At 38.2% G+C, this 20605-nt stretch overlaps 1 protein-coding gene across 7 annotated transcripts in view; it reads left to right on the top strand.

Annotated features, from left to right (window-relative positions):
- Positions 1 to 20481, top strand: part of CALCR (calcitonin receptor) — a 136260-nt gene extending 115779 nt beyond the window's left edge. For all 7 annotated transcript variants that reach the window (XM_088150587.1, XM_088150584.1, XM_088150586.1 and 4 more), the window contains 2 exons: positions 5465 to 5506; positions 19306 to 20481. In XM_088150587.1, the coding sequence (XP_088006713.1) occupies positions 5465 to 5506; positions 19306 to 19527 (264 nt within the window). In that variant the 3' untranslated portion in view covers positions 19528 to 20481. The remainder of the gene's footprint in view (positions 1 to 5464; positions 5507 to 19305) is intronic.
- The last annotated feature ends 124 nt before the right edge of the window (positions 20482 to 20605 follow it).

Raw genomic sequence — 20605 nt, 5'->3', positions numbered from 1 at the left:
CATGGAAACATCAAGAAAACTGCACATGGCACCATGAAAACTCTGGAGGCATGCCAGTCTGACCAGGATCCCACAGATGATGAGTGGACAAATGCAAGCTGAAACCACACATAGCATTTTGGTTCCTTGAAAGTCCTGTTTGACCTAGCTGCTGAAAATCATTGGCATGGTTTCTTGCTATCTTAAAGTGGGAAACATTTTTTTAAAAAACACCTATAGTATAGGTCCTAAAATAAGCATAATATATTTGGAAGGGGACAACAGTAAAACTCAGATGACCGTGCTCTGCCCATGTAGGCATAACATAGTCTCGCCCATAGTGTATCATTGGTTAAACATGGCCCCAGCCATCAAAAGTTTGCCCATCCTTTCTATAGATCTTTTGGGGCAAGGGATATCTGTGAGGGGAATTTCTTTTCTTCCCTACTTGCAACTTCCTGACACATCAATGTCTGGAAGTAATAATCAAGATGGTTTGTCTGGTCTATTCATTAGTATCTCCTAATTTGTGGAATCTTTGTAAGCATCCGTTACCTCTTCAAGGTAGCTGGGTCAGGAAACAGACTTCACAAGAAATACTGGAAACCTACTGTATTGATACAAGGTATAATAACAGAATCTTGAAAGCCTGATGGTGTTTTCCCTCCCTCCCTCTTACACCAAGAGTTATGGTGGAGCCCATTTTAAATTCTCTCTAACATTCTCTTCTTTTCCCAGGCTTAAATTATGTTTTGCTAACTGTCACATTCCTTTTCCAAGATCATCTCTGTGATTCTCTACAGCATCTCCCCTGATATACATTGCAGTTAATGTAACTTGCCAGAAAATCGTTTTTTGATAGTAAATGATTATTACCCTGTTTTTATTCAAACATTTTCCCAATGCAGGCTTTTAAAACATACTTTTCCCTGATGTAAGCTCTTTTAACATAAGAAATGTTACTTGTACAATTTGAATAAATTACAGCCCTTCATTTGTTTGGGGATTTTAGATTTTTCTTTCCCCCTAAAATTTTGATCTGGGGATACTAGTAAACATTATTCCCATTCCTGTTTATATGAAGTCAGAAAAGCAGTAAGGATTTTTTTTCTCCCTGCAATGGTTTAAAATCATGCTTTGCCAGTCCACTTTTGGTGAGCAGGTCTGTCTAAAAATATCTGCTAACCTGAGGCACTAAATCCGGAGTACAGCCTCCTCCCATCTGATAAAAATGAATAAATAATGAAATGATGAAAATGGTGAAAATGGTGAAAATGAAGCAAATCTTTCCTTTCCCACAATTACAAGATTTGCTTAAAATCTCTTTCTCCCTTTCTTTCAAAGTGGCGCTCCAGACTTTCTAATCCTAAATCAAATTCTGCAGCATTGTGGTTGGTTCTTATGCCACCAAAATGGGGCATAACCCAAGTCCCTCAGCAGTCAGAGATAAATAACTAATTGCTAAGTTACAGTTCACTGAACAAATATTTGCATTTAGATAATATCAGACTTGGAAACCATTGCTGATGCTTCAAGAAAATTTAAGGGTATTGACAGCTACATAAAAAGCTTAGCTGTGTGTATTTATAGCAAAGAGCAACATTTATGTTGCCAGGATATCAAACCAAGGTCAAATCAGACCATAAACTATCCAGGACTATGCTAATCTGCTAATATCAGGACAGAGCAACAATATGATTTCCCTGCATGCAAAATTTGGGTGGCCTGCAAATAATGTGATGCTGGCATGGGAAGGAGCCCCATTATCCCTTTCTCTCATTTAGATCGATGTGTTTACTGCAAGAAGGAAGCAAAGCATATTGAACCAGCTCCTGTATTGTTGCAGTAATGTGTTTTTGAAAACTAGCTTGTAATATTCTCCAAGTTCTGTAATAATATATGCAAGGCTATACATAAGCTATAATGCAAAACATTATGAACACCTCATATGGTGGTTTACTATTGCTACTATAAGGTATTCAAAACAAATAGACCAAAGAAAGAAACTTGGCAAGATAAAATATTGTGACTGCTCTCAAGAGGATTCCCCTTCTGGGATAATGCTCAATATCTTCAGAGAAATTTTGTAAAAGCACATGCATACTGAGCTTGACACAGGCTAATATTAAAATGTTTAATGGGAAGCTATCAAGATAATCAGCATTTAATCTGAAATTAAATGCCACTGAAGAGTACTAAACCTACTCAAATTGTTTAGATTGGGTCACTGTCACTCACAGACAATGGACCCAGCTCTAACCTTAGCTGCATTACTGGCCACTAATGGGACCTATTTTGGGGACAAATAAAATCCATGGATAATATTGATAAAATTTTGTGATTTCCTTCCATTTAAGGCCCAGAATCAAAGTATCATCTGCTCTTCTGAGTATGAAACAGTATACTCATTTTTATCACTTAATTCCACTGATAGTCACTCATTGATTAAGCCATAATGTAGTTTGCTTGGTTTGTTTTAATCTGTTGATATTGTACTTTGTAAACCATAGCTTCTACTTAGGACAAACCCTGAGTCTGCAAGCCATACACAGTTCCCAAAGCCTGTGCTTGAGATTTGTCAGTTTGTGCAGATCTCCATACAATACTATGATTTGTGATTTACTACCAATTTTCAGTATGAAATGACAGGAAACAAGTGTGTTTGGCTTTTAAAAGAGTTACTGCTTTATTCGTCTTAACAACCCTCAACCAACTCCTCAGAAGGGGCCAATCTTTCCAGTTACGTATCAGTGTATGAAGACAACACTGCTACTTTATTTAGCTTCTATTTTGCATTATCTCAAGTTGCTTCAAACCTGGTGAACATTAGCAGAATGGCTGAGGTGGGACAGGAAGAAACAGAATTATTCTAGTAGTCCTAAAGTGTCAGATGTTATAATGAAAATATGGAAGATAGGTGTGTGCAATTCCCCTCATCCCAGGATTTAGATTACAAGATTGTTCTACTACCCTAGGAACAGTGTCTCAGTGGCTGCGTTGGCGAAAGGACAGTAGTTTTATGCAAAGACAGTCATTTCAGGATCAAACTGTTGTAAACCAAGACAAGCTGCTTTTTACGAGCATTCGTTATTTTTAAATTACCCCATTTATTGCTGTTACCTTCTGTCTTGTTCATTGTTTTTTTACATAACTCTTCTATTTGCCTCTGACAGTATTGCCTACAGAATAGTGAATTAAAATCTAATTTCAAGGTCATCTGAACACACTCAGATTACATTATACTTGTGCAAAAGACAATGTGGCTATAAAATTGCAATAAAATTGCAAATGAGAATAGATTTCAGAGAGACAGGAACAGAGAGAGAAGCCTTTGCATGACCCAAAGTGCTTTTATAAGCAGGATAAAAACATTAAAAAAAAAAGGAGGAGGTTACTATTACAGAAGGGTACAGGGCTGCAATTTTATATATTTATTTATTTCATTTATATTTCAAATTTGGACACTACCCCTCTCATGAGGAAGTGACTCTGGGTGGTTTACAATAAAAACAACAAATAAATATTAGTTAAAATACAATAAACATAGTATAAAAATACAATAAAACCAAATACATACATAAATATATATTTATTTATATTTCAATATAATTGCTTAGTAAAAGTTATAGAGAACTCAAAAGGGCTTATTTCTGGGTATATATGGATAGGGTGACAATGTGTAACGCAACCAGAATTTACCTCTGTATACATATATATGTCTCTCTCTCTGTGTTTCTTTTTGAAACCGAAATATGCAGCCTTTTAATAACTGTGGACTGCATTTAATATTTTTAGGAACAGTGAAGGCCATAACGGGTAGACAAATTAACAAACTGGGTATGGACCCACAAAGCCAGAGTTTTCTTTTATTTCCCCTGGATTTGGAAAGAAGATTGCTTTTTAAAATCTAAACTAAGCTTACTTTAGAACATGCTCTACAGTTTGTATTATTTCCCACATCAAAATGGCAAGAAACCATAATGCAGGTTTTGGCCCTTGTGACTGGCATGGTCTCTGAGGGCTACAAAAAGAATTAGGGGTCACGTGTACAGTATCAGTGGGTAGGATTGCCATATCTGGGCTACAACAATCCAGATGTCCACTAGATGGCAGTAAAGAGGCTTCTACATCCTTGGTGCCACCTAATGAATAGTTGGATTTTTGTAGTCCAGTTATGGCAATTCTATTGGTGGACCTTAGGACCTCCATTTCTATTTTAAAACAGCAGGCAAGAAAGGGAAACAAGAAAAAGGGAAGTGACACACATTGTCCTGCTGACAAAAGATCATCCAATCCAAAGTTGCAGTGTAGTTCAGGAAGGATGTCACCATTACCATCAATAAAGCTTGTGTCAAGTAGGTGTGTTCCTTTTGCAAGTGTCCCAAAATTCTTTGTTCTTTACGCTGTCTATTCTGTATTCTTTTGGAAAGGAAATAACCGATTTCAGACCATTAATCTCCTCTGTAAGCTTGCATTTGAGTGTTAACTTTTTTCCACAAACTTCCTCGGTCTTTCATTGTCTTACTTGTGGAAATGCCACTGTCTGTCAAATGACTTAGTTTTTATGGGAAGCAACAGTGTGTATTTGAAAGATACCAAGTTTTATTTTATATAAGAGGCATCCACAGGAGGCAAAGTGGGTGGGGGGCAAAAAGTCATGACAGGGATGACCACAGTGGAAGCCCTCTCCCTTTTCTTACATGTGACACTGATGCAATGCATGTTAAACTGGGGCAGGGCTTTGGACGAAGAGCTTAGGGAATAGTCTAAGACGATAATTTCTCAATAGAAAGAAGGGCAGAAGGCATAATTGTATGGGGGGGGTTCCCTTTTTTCTTTCTTTTTTTCTCTATTTCTTATTTCTCTATTCCTTATTTCTATCTTTCTTTTTGTTTGTTTTGTATTTTATTACCTTGAATATATATATATATATATATATATATATATATATATATATATCATGGATATCCTTTTGTTTTCTCTCTGAACAAGGAAAACCTAATGTAAGGAAGAAATTGTAGAATTCAAGACAGACAAAATGAAGTGTTTCAGATCAATATCAAAATGTAACTGAAGATCAAGAATGGAATTTCTTTTCGTTATGTGTGGTGATATTTTTGAGCTCAAGTCCTGTTCAACCAGAATAGTGTCAATGGGGGATGTAGGACACTCATTTCTATCCTCCCTCACTTAGGATTTTAGGATCCCTGATTAGTTTTAGATGGCTTTAAAGGGGGATTAGAGAAATAGAGGAAAATACTAGAAAAACAGATGAGGATTAGTTCTATAAGTGAGCTAGTTGTCCATTATCTGAAACAGGATGCTAGGTTAGATAGCTCTTTGATCTAGCAGAGCTCTTGTGTTCTGAGCTATTAAAGTCTAACTAACCTATGGTGAAATTTCACAAAATACTGTATATCTGTTTGATTTAATTCTATAATCACAGAAAAAATCTGAATAATTTGCTTTTCCTTTTTCCTTTCAGGGCTTACTTGTGGCAACCATTTTCTGTTTCTTCAATGGAGAGGTAAGCAAATAAAATAACTGAACTTCATTTTAAGTCAATTAATACTGCAGTTTATTCTTAATGTGATAAATAGAACTGGATGATTTTTTCCTAATTCATGCTAGATTAACTTGGAAAACAAAACAAATTACTCTCAACAAATGTCAAATATTCCATGGTTTACATTTTGAGCCAGGCCAACTTTAGAAGTCATTGCTCAGAAAACTATCTTTTAACTTTTATCTTAATGCTGCACCCATGGTTTACTGATCCATTTTATCTCTGCTGTTTTAGTGATTAACATTTATTTGTTGTGTTAATATATTTAATAAGGATTTTTTGGTGAGATTTCATTGTTGCTTTTTAATCTGAAACCTGCTGCTGTGGCATGACTAATGAAATACAGGAAGAAATAAGTAAATGGGTCATTAGGATTGGGTAGAAGAAAAGTGCTGGTTTTGGTGTGGGGAAATAAAACAGAAGATTTTACTCCACATTAAATAAAAATTCTGAGAGTCCTAAACATTAAAAGTTCACAGCATAAATCTAGCACCTTTATCGACATCAAGGACAAATGCTTTTAAAAGTTCCTGTGTGACTGGATTGCATGAGAACAATTAAGAGTGGATGGATTGCTTGATACAGTTGCTTACATCAGCAGCTACAATCATGTTCACTTGTCCATGTTTACATAGTCAAAAGAGGCCCCTGGGCCAGGAAAAAAAAAAGAAACTACTGGGGTCACAGGCGTATACCTTGTCTATGCTGTTGACAGCCAATTGTTCATCACTATCCCAGACTGGTGATGTTGTGGAAGTCTTGTCCCAGGGTCTAGAGGCTATGAAGGTCTGGATGGGTTGAAACATGCTGAAATTGAACCCAAGAAAGATAGATTTGGTGTTTGTCCATCATGACCGTCCCCAAGGGAGTGACACTACCCCCAAGAGAGTACATTTGTGATTTGAGGATCCTTCTGGACTCATGGCTACTGCTGGATAGGCAAGTAGAAACTCATACACCTGAAGATCCTGATACAGTAAATCATGCCCTCATCACTATTCATTTAGACCACAGCAATATGTTCCATGTAGGGCTGTCTAGACCATTTGGAAACCACAACTGGTACAAAAGGTGACAGCCCAGTTGCTAGCAGTTATTGGCCTCCAGAAGTATATAGCACTGGTGTTTTGGACCATGCATTGGCTCTCAATAAGTTCCCAGGTACAATTCAAAATGCTAATCTATAGATCCCTAAATCATCTCAGGAGAGATAATTGATTATTCCTAATTTCATCTGAGTGAGGCTGAGCCCGGAAGTGTTGTTTTTGATCTTAACTGAAAAACAGCATCTCTTAGGCCCAGCCTTTGTATGGAACAGCCTCCCCTTGCAAATTAAATTAGTCCTTTAATATCATTCCGGAAGATGATGAAGGAGGAACTCTGCCAGAGACCATTTGGTGTTTAATTTTCACCCCTGGTTGTTTCTGTTATTATAATGGTTTCTTTGTTGTTGGCTTGGTTGATAATGCTCTGACAAACTATTATTATTATGTTTAAATTTAATTTGTTTTTTAATTTAGTTTATTTGCAGTGGATTTTTAATTAATTGTAAAACACTGTGAGTTCTTGGCATATAAATAAATAAATAATGTCCCAGGGTCCTTTTCAGTTCTAGCATTTTAACTGAATAATACTCTAATTGTAAAATTATAGACTTTTATAGACCCTTCTAAAATAGGTCCAATTGTTATGTGATTATAATTGGCTTTAATAGTTAAAGATATAACTTTAACAATAGTTAAAGATATAACTGAAAAGGTATGCACTTCCAATGTCACTTAAGGAATATTCCATATGCCTTTATGTTTTTTAATATAAATTTATTAAAGATTTTAAAAAAGAAGAAGTTAAAAACTAATACAAACCAATATAAAGTGGGAAAGAGAAAAGAAAAAAAGAAATCAAGGAAAAAGCTAAAAGTGCAAGAAAGGGAAAAAAGTAAAAGAAAAATAGAAGAGCAAGAAAAAAGAAGTAGCTTCCAATCTTCTTTACAGCAATTATAAGTACAATTATAGATTTACCACTTACTCTGTGGTTACAGCATAACTCTCTTCTTTCTATAATCTATCCTGTCTAATCATCAAAACCAGAAATCATAAGTTCATTTTTTTCTGTTTCATGCAAAAAGTCTAGCTTCATATGCCTTTATGGAAGGCCTAGCATATACTTTTGAGTTGGGAGTGAGGATAGAGGAAAAAGTGAGTTTGAGCAAATAAATAAATGCAAATATTTTTATTATAAATAAATGCAAATGCTAGTAATCCTCCAGTATTTCTGTATGGTAGTAACCTTCTGGAATAATAAAAAAAACCCTTCCACTTCTATCCAACCAGTTTATTGAGAAGAAGACAGGAATGTAGCTCTGATCCAACCTCTGTTCATTGAGTGGTATGAAAAAACAGGTACAAGTGCAGAGGGTCTGCAAGAGAGGCTAGAAATTCTAGTACAATGAGCCTTATCTTCCTGCATCTATCCAAGCTGCGATACAAGAACAGTCCTATTGGACACAAACAGCATGGAATCTCTCTTCAAGGAAAAGTCCAAAATCCGTATTACAGATACTGTTGGCTTGAAAATTGAACTCCCTTTGCACTACAGCCAGGCTAAATATTTTAAGAAATAGCAGGGAGCAATCTCAGCATGCTGTTCTCTGATAGATGGACTGGTATAATCTATTTTGAGATTAGACACATCTACTCTGGCAAGCATTTTGTGAATGGCCAATGTACTCACTGACTCAAAAAGGTGAGGAATTCTGCCCTATTATTTACTGTGCCTTTTGTTTTATTTTGCCTTGCTTTGCCTAAATGCAAGGCATGAAGGAGTTTTCTAGTGTTAGGCTCAAAATGATATGTGTGTTCTTATTCAGACAACATATTATTTTAAATATTTAATCCTGGTGTTTATTTTATCTGTTAAAAGAATCTTTGGCAGTACATTCCTCATTTTACAGTATGCAAACATTTCAATAATAGCAGTTTCATAATACAGTGGTACCTCGGGTCACGAACGCTTCTGTTCACGACCAATTCGGGTCACGAACAGCACCGTTCGCAAAATTTTGCTTCCGTCCACGAACTAAACATCAGGTGCCGAACAGGATCCGCGGCCATTTTCCCTGCTGTGACACGTGGTCGTGGCTTCCTGTAGGGAGGGGGACTCTCCCTCCAAACAATAACCACCTCCCCACCCGCCTTCCTGTCCTCCACGCCAGAAGTCGCCTCAAGCAAGGTTAGCGTTCTCTCTCTTCGTACTGCACTGTACTGTATTTTGTTTCATATTTTTGTGGTTTTAAAAAAAAATACATATGGTTCAGAATGGATTAACCGTATTTACATTGAACCTTATGGGAAAATTTGATTGACCAGAGTCGCGGAACGAATTAAGTTCGTGACCCGAGGTACCACTGTAGTTTGACTCATCTAAATCATAGATGCCCATAGATCCATAGGAGACAGTGAAGAGGGCACAAGTGATGAAATCAGTAATGTGACACAAACTCAACCCCTTATATATTTCCGTGCAATGTTGCAAAGGGTGGAATTTACTTCATGATATCACAGTGAACTCATTGTGAGATTGGTGTGGTTGGTAACAGAAGTTCATGGCTTGATCCTTTAGAATTTGCTGGACTACAACTGCCAGCATCCTTCACCTTGGGCACTACTTACTATGGCTGCTGGGATGGGCAGCTTAACAAAATCTGGGCACAAGTTGTCCTTCCTTAGTCTATATATTGAGGTTAAACATCTATTTTATGGTTTCATAGTAATATTTGCTCACTTTTACTGGAAGTGCCATGGGCTAAATGTTGATATCTAATGACCTGAGGTCAAGGCCAGGATCCAAGAACAACAGAATCCAGTTCCCAAGTCTAACAAGAACTTACTGTGTGGCTTTGGAAGTCCTTGACTACATTGATTCCAAAGGTAGTGTTAATGTTGGAATAAGTGCCTGTGAAAAGTTTGATCCTTCTGCTTCCTTTAGTAATAAAATACCTCATCTTTATTTTATTTTATTTTATTTTATTTTATTTTAAAGGCATTTTCTGCTGTTGAATTTTCCAAAAGTAAACTGAATATATACATACATACATACTACATACATACATACAAATCCCCTCTCATCCCTATGGACGGTATGTGTCTTCCTCAGTCTCGGGTCCTCTACCAGAGGCCCGGGAGTTTGAGGGTTCTGCGTAGTATCTTACCTGTTCCTAGCACTGCACTCTTCTGGACAGAGAGATCTGATGTTGTTACTGGGATCTGCTGGAACCACTCTCCCAGCTTAGGAGTCACAGTCCCAAATGCTTCTACCCCACTGGGACTACTTTGGCTTTTACTTTTACTTTTTACTCATCCTCTCTATTTTCTTCTTCGGGCCCTGATACTTCTCCAGCTTCTCATACTCCTCCTCCCTGATGTTGCTGTCACTTGGCACTGCTGCATCATCACCACTGCTGTCTTATGGTCCTTGTCTACTACCACGATGTCTGGTTGATTAGCCAGTACCTGCCTGTCCACCTGGATAGCCCTGTTATTCTCCACGACCTTCTGTAGAATCTCCCATCTGGACTTGGGAAGATCTGGCCCATATACTATGCAGATGTTCCCGTAAATAATACCAGTTACTTGGTTGTACCATTCAGTGTATGCTGTTTCTGCCTGCATCTTACACCCTGCCACTATGTGTTGGACTTTTTTTGAGGCCTCTCTGCACAGTCTGAACCTTGGGTCCTGTCTAGTGTGGTAGACCCCTGCTTCTATGAATCCGGTGTTTAGTGCCTGTTCTTGTGCTGCTATGATCAGTGCCTCAGTGCTGTCCTTTAACCCAGCCCTTTCCAGCCACTGGTAGGACTTCCCAATGTCAGCCACCTCAGGTATATGGCGATGGTATATCCCATGCAGGGTCTTGTCTTGCCATGGCGTGTGTGTGTGTGTGAAAAATCTCCCGTATACTGTACCTTTAGGAGTCCAGCTGAAAGTATACAAAATATAGTGCAGGTTTTCAAGTTTCCAAAAATTTGTTCATCATCATTAAAAATCCCAGAAAAAAAGGAGGTGGGTATTTCTTGACTGATGAAGAGTTTTTAGAAACTCAAACTTATACATTTTGTAAACCTCCTTAGCTGACATAAAAAAGGAATAGCTTTAATATAGATTTGCTATTTGTTCTCTCTCTCTCATATGAGCATAGCTCGTTCTGCTTTTGAAAAACTCTGTAACCCTGAAAAGGAAGTAACAGTTTGCTCCTTCTCCAACGTTTTCCTAATAACTAAAGCTCTGTCTCTTTGAGAGCCAGTTTAGTGTGGTGGCTGAGAAACTGGACTAGAAACCAGGAGACCATGCATTCTAGTCCCCCTTTAGGAGTGGAAACCAGCTGGATGACTTTAGGCCAGTCACTCTGTTTCAGCTCAATGCATTTCACAGGGTTACAGTGGTGAGGAAAATAGGAAGCGGGAGCATTACATATGCAGCCTTGACTTGTACAAAATGCAGGATATGGTAGTCCTTCAGGTTCAGAGAAGATACTCTGCTGTGAAGTTCATCTGTGGACATGGAGTCCCAGTCTGGAGTCCCAGTTTGGAGTCTAGCACAATGGGGGCATTGGAAGTCCATTGTTGTAGTAACTGTGGGTGTTATTATGTGATGCTGCTCACGGTTTTCTATCCGTTTTTGGTGGCGCCTGTCTTCAAAGCCAGTGGAGGCTTCATAGCACAGGGCTTGCCAGTGGGTCCTGACAGCAGCCGCAGCTTCTAATTCCCTTGGCCGGATGTCACAGTGTCGTAGGGTTTCCTTCACAGCGTCTTTGTAGTGCTTGCATGGTTGACCTTGAGGTGCCTTCCCAGATTCCAGTACACTATAGAGCAAGTGAGGCATACAGTGATCATCCATTCTGAGCCCACCGCATCTGGGCTCTGATAATCAGGGACTCAATGCTGGTAGACTCCGCATGATCCAAGACCTCCATGTTAGAGAGTCTTGCCAACAAATGCTGAGGATGGAGCAAAGAACGTGCATGTGAAATTTTTCCAGTTGATGTGCCCTCAGTACAGAGTCCAGGACTCACTTCCATATAGGAGAGAAGGGGTAACCACAGCTCTGTAGACTTTCAACTTTGTGGCGATACAGATGTTGTGTTGATTGAGCACTCTAGTACGCAGCCACCCCAATGCTTGGCTGGCCTTGCTGATCCTGGATGACCCATCGCTCAAGATGATGTGTCTCATGTATTTGAAGCTGTTTACATTTGTCAGCTGGGCGTCATCAACAGTGATTTTTTGTTCTATGGGGTTGATATTTGGCACAGGCTGGTAAAGTACTTCAGTCTTGTTCAGGCTAATAGGCCAAAAAGCATAGCAGCATCTGAGAATTTGTTCAGCATCAACTGTAGATCACTGTCTTTGTGCACGCAGAGTACACAGTCATCAGCAAAGAGGGTTTCTTGGATGATTGTATGGAGGCACTTGGTCCATGCATTCAGGTGGTGAAGATCAAAGAGATACAGAGGAAATTAAAGGCATGAGGATCATGACAGATTATTTGTTTATTTTTAAGTCTGTCTCTTAATGTTCCCTAGTATCTTTGCTCTTATAAGCAAAAAGGGGGGAAAGGCTGGGTTTGGAATTACTTGACAAGAAAGGAGAAAAGAATGCATAGCAACAGAAGCCAGTCCTCTTCAAAATCTCCAGACTCAATCCCCTGGAGCATCATTAAAAAAATAATAAACCATAGTGAACCAATAGGTTACATGAGTAGCTGTCATCTTGCAGTTTTGGTGAGTTCTTTCCATGCCAGCCCGAGTAGACTGATATTGGATGTGATAGACTAATACTCTGGTTTTGGAAAGCAGCTACTGTGATTTGGGAGAATAACTTGGCTCCCAGTAAGAAGTTCCATTTGAAAGAAATCAGTTATTTAAGTCATTTTACTAAGGAGACAGTATGTGAGTTTTCTGCTTTTGATGGCCAGCCCCTGGTGAGATCAAGCACTTTTAAAAAATGGTTCAGAAGCAAATACAATCTTTCTACCAGCTGGACTGAGCAACACAGTTGATACAGTTTTATAAAAATTGTATATTGCATTTGTCATAGTTTTGATATGTTGTCATAATAATTGTATACAATGCTTTGATATTAAGCATATCCCTTGCTCAAGGAGATGGAGCTTGATTAACATACCTATACTGACAATGAAGATATTGAAGTGGTAGACAGCTTCTTCGTCTTAGGATCAGCTATCAACAGTAAAGGAAAAAGCAGTAAAGGAATACACCACAGACTAGCACTCAATAGAACAGCCATGAAGGCCTTGGAAAAAATATTCAAATGCCATAATGTGTCTATATCTACAAAGATCAGAATTGTGCAAGCCATGGTATTCCCTGTGACGCTCTATGGAAGTGAAAGTTGGACTTTAAAAACACAGGATAGGAAGTCCCTTGACGCCTCTGAACTTTGGTGTTGGAGAAGACTCCTGAGAATACTGTGGACAGCCAAGAAAACAAACCGATGGATCATTGAACAAATTAACCCAGAATTCTTGCTCAAGGCACAAATGACCAGGTTTAAATTATTCTACTTCAAACACATTATGCGAAGACCCAGCTCTCTGGAAAAGGCTCTAATGCTGGGAAAGTTGGAAGGAAAGAGAAGAAGAGGGTGACCAGCAGCAAGGTGGATGGACTTAGTTATGGTGGCAATGAGTGCACCATTGGGAAACTTGAAAGAACAGGTTACAGATAGATTGTCGTGAGAAAATCTATCTATGTGGTTGCTAGGAATGGAAAATGATTTGATGGCACATAATCAATTTCAGAAATGATCTGTATTACGATGGTCCTGTTGGTTTGCACATTTATCTGCCCACCCAGTGCTTTGAGATCTGACTCACAGACGCTTCTTGCATGTCTGCAGATAGGCCTTTCCATCAGTGATTCCCCAGCAATGATATTCCTGGTTCCCATATGAGAGAATGACCACTTCTTCACAAGATGCATATAATTTTTTTCTTTACAGGTGTTTAGCTTGGTAGTGAAGATTTATTTCAGGTTTTGTTTTCCTAGATAGTGTTACTGATTTTAATTGTTTAAAATTATTTTTATGCTGTTAGAGCTAGTTTTAATTAGGGTGGTTTTTTTTAACTCTTTAATGGAAGCCACCTCAGAAATGGATTTGATATATATGTTTTATATACATACCTATAAATAAATGCATAAATAAATAAATACATAAAATGAAGAGACTGTGGGGAACCAACAGAGGAGACAGGACAAAATTTAAAACATGACTATTACTATTGCAGTGAAATAAAGTTAAATAATAATGCAAAATAAATGTTCGGCATTCCTGTTGCTTGGAAATAGAGAGGTTTCTCCAGATGAGTTGCTTTAGACCATCTTGAAAATTTGATTTCTTTTATCCATGTTTCAGACAACTCATTGGCTAAAGCAGAGCTGGGCAACATTCTGTTAGCCAAGTTTTACTCCCCACCAGCTGGAAGACTGCAGGAATGCTTTGCAGTGACTTTGCTGGAAGTGGCAGGGGCAGTTTTTCATCCATGGAGGGGATTAAGTGTGCAAACAGGAGCAGGAAGCCTCTTGGAGGCAAAATTCCAGCTCTTAATCTTTCTTCCATATGGCTCAAAATCAAATTTTAGTGATGGGATTTCAAACTATTTGGGTGGGGCTGTGCATAATGGTGGAAATGAAAAAGTTGCCAAGCCTTTTCACCATTATTTGGGGGGGGGATTTTCTTTTCAATATTTTAAAAAAATATTGTATCTCTGAAAATTGGCCAATTCCTCAGCCTAATTTAACAGTATAAACTGGAGATGGGGTGGAATACAGATGGGGGACTGGAGGCCATATGTAGGTCACATGTTGTCCATCTGTGAGATGACATCTGAACAGATTCTTCATTTTCAATTTCTTCCAGTGAAGCTGTTCAGCTAGCAGTTACTAGAATTTCTTAAAAGAAAAAAATGATTCCATTGCAACTAAAGGAGATTAACTGTAATGAGATGAAAGATTTTATCATTGATGTATTGCTTACTTCTGGGCCACTGTATACTAGGATAGAATGAAGGCTTTCAAAAGTATTATTCTATACTTGCCTTTGGAACAAATGATGCAGCTTTAGTTATTTACAGGTTCTCTATCTAGAATATCAGCATTTTGGAAAAAACAAGCCTAAATGTTAATGCTTTAATCAGAAAGAGAAAATAAAATATGCTGAATCTGGATCTATACATCTTTAAGAGTAAATCCACTGAAATCAATGTCTCATTGATTATGATGATTCCACTGTATATGATTAAATCTGCATTCAACCCAAACTTATGATAGTGGAACCAGTTACTTAGAGAGATGGTGGGCTCCTCTTTGTTGAATGTGTCCAAAGCAAAAACCAGAAAATCATGTATCATAGATATTTGCATCTGGATGTCTGTACTGAATGGGGAGTCAGAATCAATGGCAATGATGGCCCCTCCAATTCTGTAACTCAGTGATTTTAGTCTGTTGGCATATTTACAAAAAAGACTTAGAGGTAGGATGGAAAGACATTAAACTGAGATCTATGGGTAGATCAGCAAGATTTTTTGTTTAACAAGAGCAACAACTAAAAGCTTTCCCCTCAAAAAGTAAATATATAAATAAGTTGCTGCTTATTTATATAGGGGGATTGGGGGGAGCTGCTCAGAGGAAATCTAGGAGAGAATTTCTATGTGGAAGAACTTTTGGCACTGATAAAAAATTACTGAACTGAATGTGAGTTCAGAAACACCCTATTACTTCATTCTTAGTACTAAACTACAGTACTGCCTATACCTATATCCATCTGGTATATCTCAAGTTTCTAGGGTTTTCTTTTCTTTTATTTCTTTTTGAGAAACCTCAAATATGCCAAGCCATAATTTAAAGGAAACACCAGAGAGTAAGTTAAAGACAGGACTAACTCTGTCCAATAAGAAATAAGAAACATGTAACTTAACTCAGATACAACTAACAACACTTCTATATGGCAACTGTTTCCATTCCACAAAAATAATTTGAAAATCATCTACATATTTGCTGAACTAGAAACACTGAGAATAATGACTGAAATAACTTTCCTGCCTCAAACTTCTATAGGCTGTAGGTTGTCCTGCAACAACCAACAACCCCTTAGCCCTCTTTACAAAAAATGGAAAACACAGCTTTGGCCGTTGCTATAGAGGAGTAAGAGCTGAACAGAACTCTAGTCAGTTTCATGCCTGCAAAGACCACAAGCCATCTTTCTCCTTTAAAGTCTCACTAGCCTAAAATGAATGAGGTCAGAGTTTCCTTTCATGGTCAATCATTTCAAAATGTAACCAAGGGAAATATTAGATCTCTAAGATTACATATAAGCTGCAACTGAGTCACAATTAAGTCGTCTCAGTTTTTCAGTGCTACCGAACTTTTGGCATCCAGTATGTCAGAAATGACTGTCAACCTGGTGCAGGAGTCTAATCCAGTTCCAGCTAGTGACAGAATGTAAGACTAAATAAGATCTTTCTTCAATCTGATAAAAGATGTGTTTAGCCTTTTTCATAATTCCCAGCCTGAAATTCATGTAGCCTCTTAAGATCATTGCCCATGAAAGGGAATTTGTAATGGCTGGCATTTTTCTCTTTTGTGGAATCATTTTGAAAGGAAGAACCAGAAGAACACTGAACATAGATGCTTTCTATAAACATTCCAGATACATTTGTATTATAAAATTTAACTTACATGCCCTATATATTCTTTATGTTGCAATTTCAGTGTTGTCAGATTTATGCAGCCTGACCATTCTGTGAAACCATTATCCTATAAAGATAATCACTGAGATTTGGGACATAGAAAGAGAAAGTTGTTTCAGGTTGATTTCTTAAAATTTGCTCTTAACAGAGGATAAATGAGAGTGAGTTATTACCAACCAAGGATGATATCATTTCAGAAAAGATGTAGATGTATGCTGTGGAGAGAAAAAATCATTTTAAAAATTCCCAGTGAATCCCTGGAAAATGGGATGTCACCTAGAAAATTGAACTCTTCTGCATTCTAAGCCTTCCCTCTCTCTCCCTTTTCAGTCACATAGCCCAAAGTGAAGCTACTGTTAAGGATTTGGAAAAAAATTCCAGACGCCATGCTGTGCACGATTTCCCTCCTTTGTTTTTAGCAAAACCCTGAGGTTCACCAGGTGGAGCCAAGAATTTAACATTGATTGATGGATTAGGTGCCATCAAGTCATTTTTTACTCCTAGTGACCACATAGATAAAATTTTCTCCATGATGATTTATCGCTAATCTGGTTTTTTAGTTCTTCCAACAGAGCACTCATTACCACTGTAGATTGTAGACTGTAGATCAGTGTTGTCCAAACTTGGCCACTTTAAGATGAGTGGACTTCAACTCCCAGAATTCCCCAGTCAGCATGGCTGGCTAGGGAATTCTGGGAGTTGAAGTCCACTCATCTTAAAGTGGCCAAGTTTGGACAACACTTCTGTAGATAGATTGTAAATTGATAGATAAGACTTTATTATGGTCATAGACCCAAATAGAAAACAAAAAACACCATGGTAAAACATTGCATAACCATTAACAGGTAAGAGTCATAGTAGGGTAGAGTTTACACTGTATAACAAACCTTAGCAAAAGACACAGAATTGTCTTTGTTATCTAATAGGTAATGCAAGTAAAGTCAGAATGCTCTGGGAATTTAGAGCAGTGATTCTCGACCTCGGCAACTTTAAGATGTGTGAACTTCAAATCCCAGAATTCCCCAGTCAGCATGCTTAAAGTTGCTGAGGTTGAGAAACACTGATTTAGAGAGTAGAGGGGAGATCAATTGCAAACCAGTGTCCCTGTAGAACTGGCCATATAACAAAACCCGCACTGAATTACCCGTGCACCACTGGGGCAGCATCATTTGGCAAAAGTGATTTTCCAGTTGTTCCCTTTCAACACTGCTGTAGGAAGAGTGCTAAACTGAGCCAAGGAATTGAGCTCTTCTGAATTTTGAAACAGTGATTTTGTCCAAATGGCTGGTTGATTTATATTTTGGAAACTGGTTGTTAAGGAATACCTCATCGGGGACAAGCTGCATAATCCAACTGGCCTTCTAGGATCGTTTGATTCCAAATTGAATTGTCTTGCTCTAGCCCCAATAGCAAAAGGACATCCCAAGCAAAGCCACAGAAGTGTAGCTTCCTAGAAATGTTTTTTTTTCCCCCCAGGTGGAGCCAAAAGTATCTCCTATAATGAAAGGGGCCAATCCAGCTGGATTACATAATAATTTCAGCCAAAAATTAAAGATAATAATCTAAAGGCCAGATTCAACTCGAATGGCTCCTGCTTCTTGCCTAAGTACCATATTTGGAATGCAGCAAGGGACCTGGAAAATGTTTTCCAAAAATTTGGATTGAACTTTCTCTAATATTAGCATCTCACCATATAGGCCTAATTGAACCCCAAGCAATAAGTGGGCATAAGCTTGAGCTGTAAATAACAGCAGCTGGCATGGCCTGTGTATGTTGATTAAAAGCGAAGGCTTGTATAGCTGAGGATGATCTGGATGCCCTTTGAGATAAATAGTCGCAATGGGCATTTCGGATTCCAGAAGCTTGGAAAACTACCCCTAAGTCAGTGTTGTCCGAACTTGGCCACTTTAAGATGAGTGGACTTCAACTCCCAGAACTGACCTAGAGGACCTAGAATTGAAGAATAAACCACATCTGAATCCATGGTGCCAGCCAAGAATTACAGATCAGAACTGAGGTACAAGTGGAAGTTGGCAAATATGGATCCTATAAGATTCTCTGGAAGGAGAATCAAGGAAGATTGTACAACAAAGGCCATCTGAAAGACCTCTAAATTCCATTGAGCGAGACTGAGTTAAATTGCTTCCATGCTGAATGACTATTGGCACTATCAGTTAGAAGACATAGATTTTAGCTACAATGCTACCTTATAGAAAATAACTCTTTAGGGGGCTAGCTCCATGCTTCATGGAAATGCCAACTAGGTGACCTTTGTGGGACTCCTATAAGGGATTGACCTCATTTCAAAGATTCACTGGGACTTATTTGTAATGGTACAGTGTGAACTTACTGTTTTATTTATTTTTTGTATTACTATTTATATTCTGGACAATAACTAACCATTTCTAGCAGTTTGCAAGTTAAAAAATATTAAAACCATTACCATAAGGAGTAGTAAATCTCCTCTGAGAGTCATACATTGGACAGCTAATATTTTCTTTTCCCCCAAATTCACAAAAACAGCATAACTTCTGGCACCATTGGATCCAAAGAAGTCAAGGCAGAGGGCAGAAGCCCAGCTTGAATGAAAGAAACATCTGTTCAGGCAAAAGAAGGATTGACTCTGATTTCTGCTTCTTCTTTCTATATTCAATTTCCAGAAGCACAGTTTTCCAATCCTGCACAATTCTGGAGAGTTCCTGATCTCTAAACATACCCTATCAAGGAGGGGCATGTTTTAGAAAGGAGGCAAGAAACTCCTTTTGCATGAACAGAATTCCACTTGCACTTTGTTCGATCCCATTCAGGCTCTTATTGAGATCGTTAATAGTTACAGCAGTCACTCCTAATCTGGTATGTGGGATGTCAACAATTGAATTGTATTTTCATTGAAAGTGATTGCCATTCTAAATGTGTTTTGCAGGAATAGAAGATCTATCGATCTTTTTTGTTAATTTAGAGGTATTCATCTAAACAACTAATGTATTTTGGTTGTAGGTCCAAGGAGCTCTGAAGCGGCAATGGATGCAGTATAAAACCCAATGGGGTCAAAGGCGCCGTGACCATTGTTCTACACGGTCTACCTCCTACACAGCAACATCTATCACAGAGGTTCCAATCTATCTGTATCATCATGATACCAACAGTGAGCAGCTGAACGGAAAGTATATAGATGACTCTGAACTTGTTGCGTTAAAATCTGGAGAGACATCTGCTTAGTTTATAATTAAAGGTCTTCGCTTTTTATTTCTGCAAGAAGGAGGAGACTGTAAAGCACCTGCAATGTGCATACTTGGTCAGCTAGCTGGAACCATCATATGCAAAGTGCAGAAATTCAGCTCTCTTGTGGCACCAATTCACAGAAAGTCTGACAGAGATTCAGATGTGTGGACTGACTCCAGTGGCCAAATGCCACTTTTAAAAGAAAAGGAGATGAAGGCTAGATTTCTCAATGAGGAGCAAGGATTTTCACCAGTTCCAGAACCTGGCCATATGAAATGATAATGCAATAGTAATAAAACTTTCTATCAGACATCCCGCTGGGAGATGTCATTATTTCTACAAAAGATCTTTGTTATCCAGATTGAACTAAATGCAAATTGGAGACAGTAAAGAGCTATTGCTAGACTTTGGAATCATAAACATGAATTATTTGTCATTATATTGGAAAGCTTTTATTATTTTATTTTCAGTGAGTTCAGATGCTTTCTCAAAGTGGTTTCCCCCCACCCCAAAGCTTGGAGCAAAACAACACCGACATTGATTTCATGTATTTAAATCTTCACTGTCACAACAGGATACTAGCCATTCAGTATTATTCTGACATCAAGCAGAGGACAGAAATGAAGGTAAACTATATATTGTGTCATAAACATTAAAAACAATGAGATTAAACGTTATCATAGGAACACAGTGTTCTGTCAGGAAGTCTAGTGAGAGGATTCAAGAGCCTTGTTCAGTAGGCCATATGTCAGCTTTATATAAATTGTTTATAGGGAAATTGTCAGCCATATTTTTCAGTCCAAAAGAATCAGAGAGAGGGAACCATTTTTTTCTAGAAATGTGTGTTTCTAGATTTCCTTCCTTCCTTCCTTCCTTCCTTCCTTCCTTCCTTCCTTCCTTCCTTCCTTCCTTCCTTCCTTCCTTCCTTCCTTCCTTCCTTCCTTCCTTCCTTCCCCTTACCATTAATGTTTCTCAGGTTCTGAATATTCATTCATTTTGCCATTGAAGTTAGAACCTTTGCAGATAAAGGATCCAAAATGGAAAGTAATCATTATATAGTTTATCATTTGCATTC

This window comes from Python bivittatus, unplaced genomic scaffold (genome assembly GCF_059951505.1).
Source record: "Python bivittatus isolate LINGU-HERP-01145 unplaced genomic scaffold, Pbiv_v1 ctg000610_np1212, whole genome shotgun sequence".
Classification (NCBI taxonomy): domain Eukaryota; kingdom Metazoa; phylum Chordata; class Lepidosauria; order Squamata; family Pythonidae; genus Python; species Python bivittatus.
This window is presented reverse-complemented; position numbering and strand designations above follow the sequence as displayed.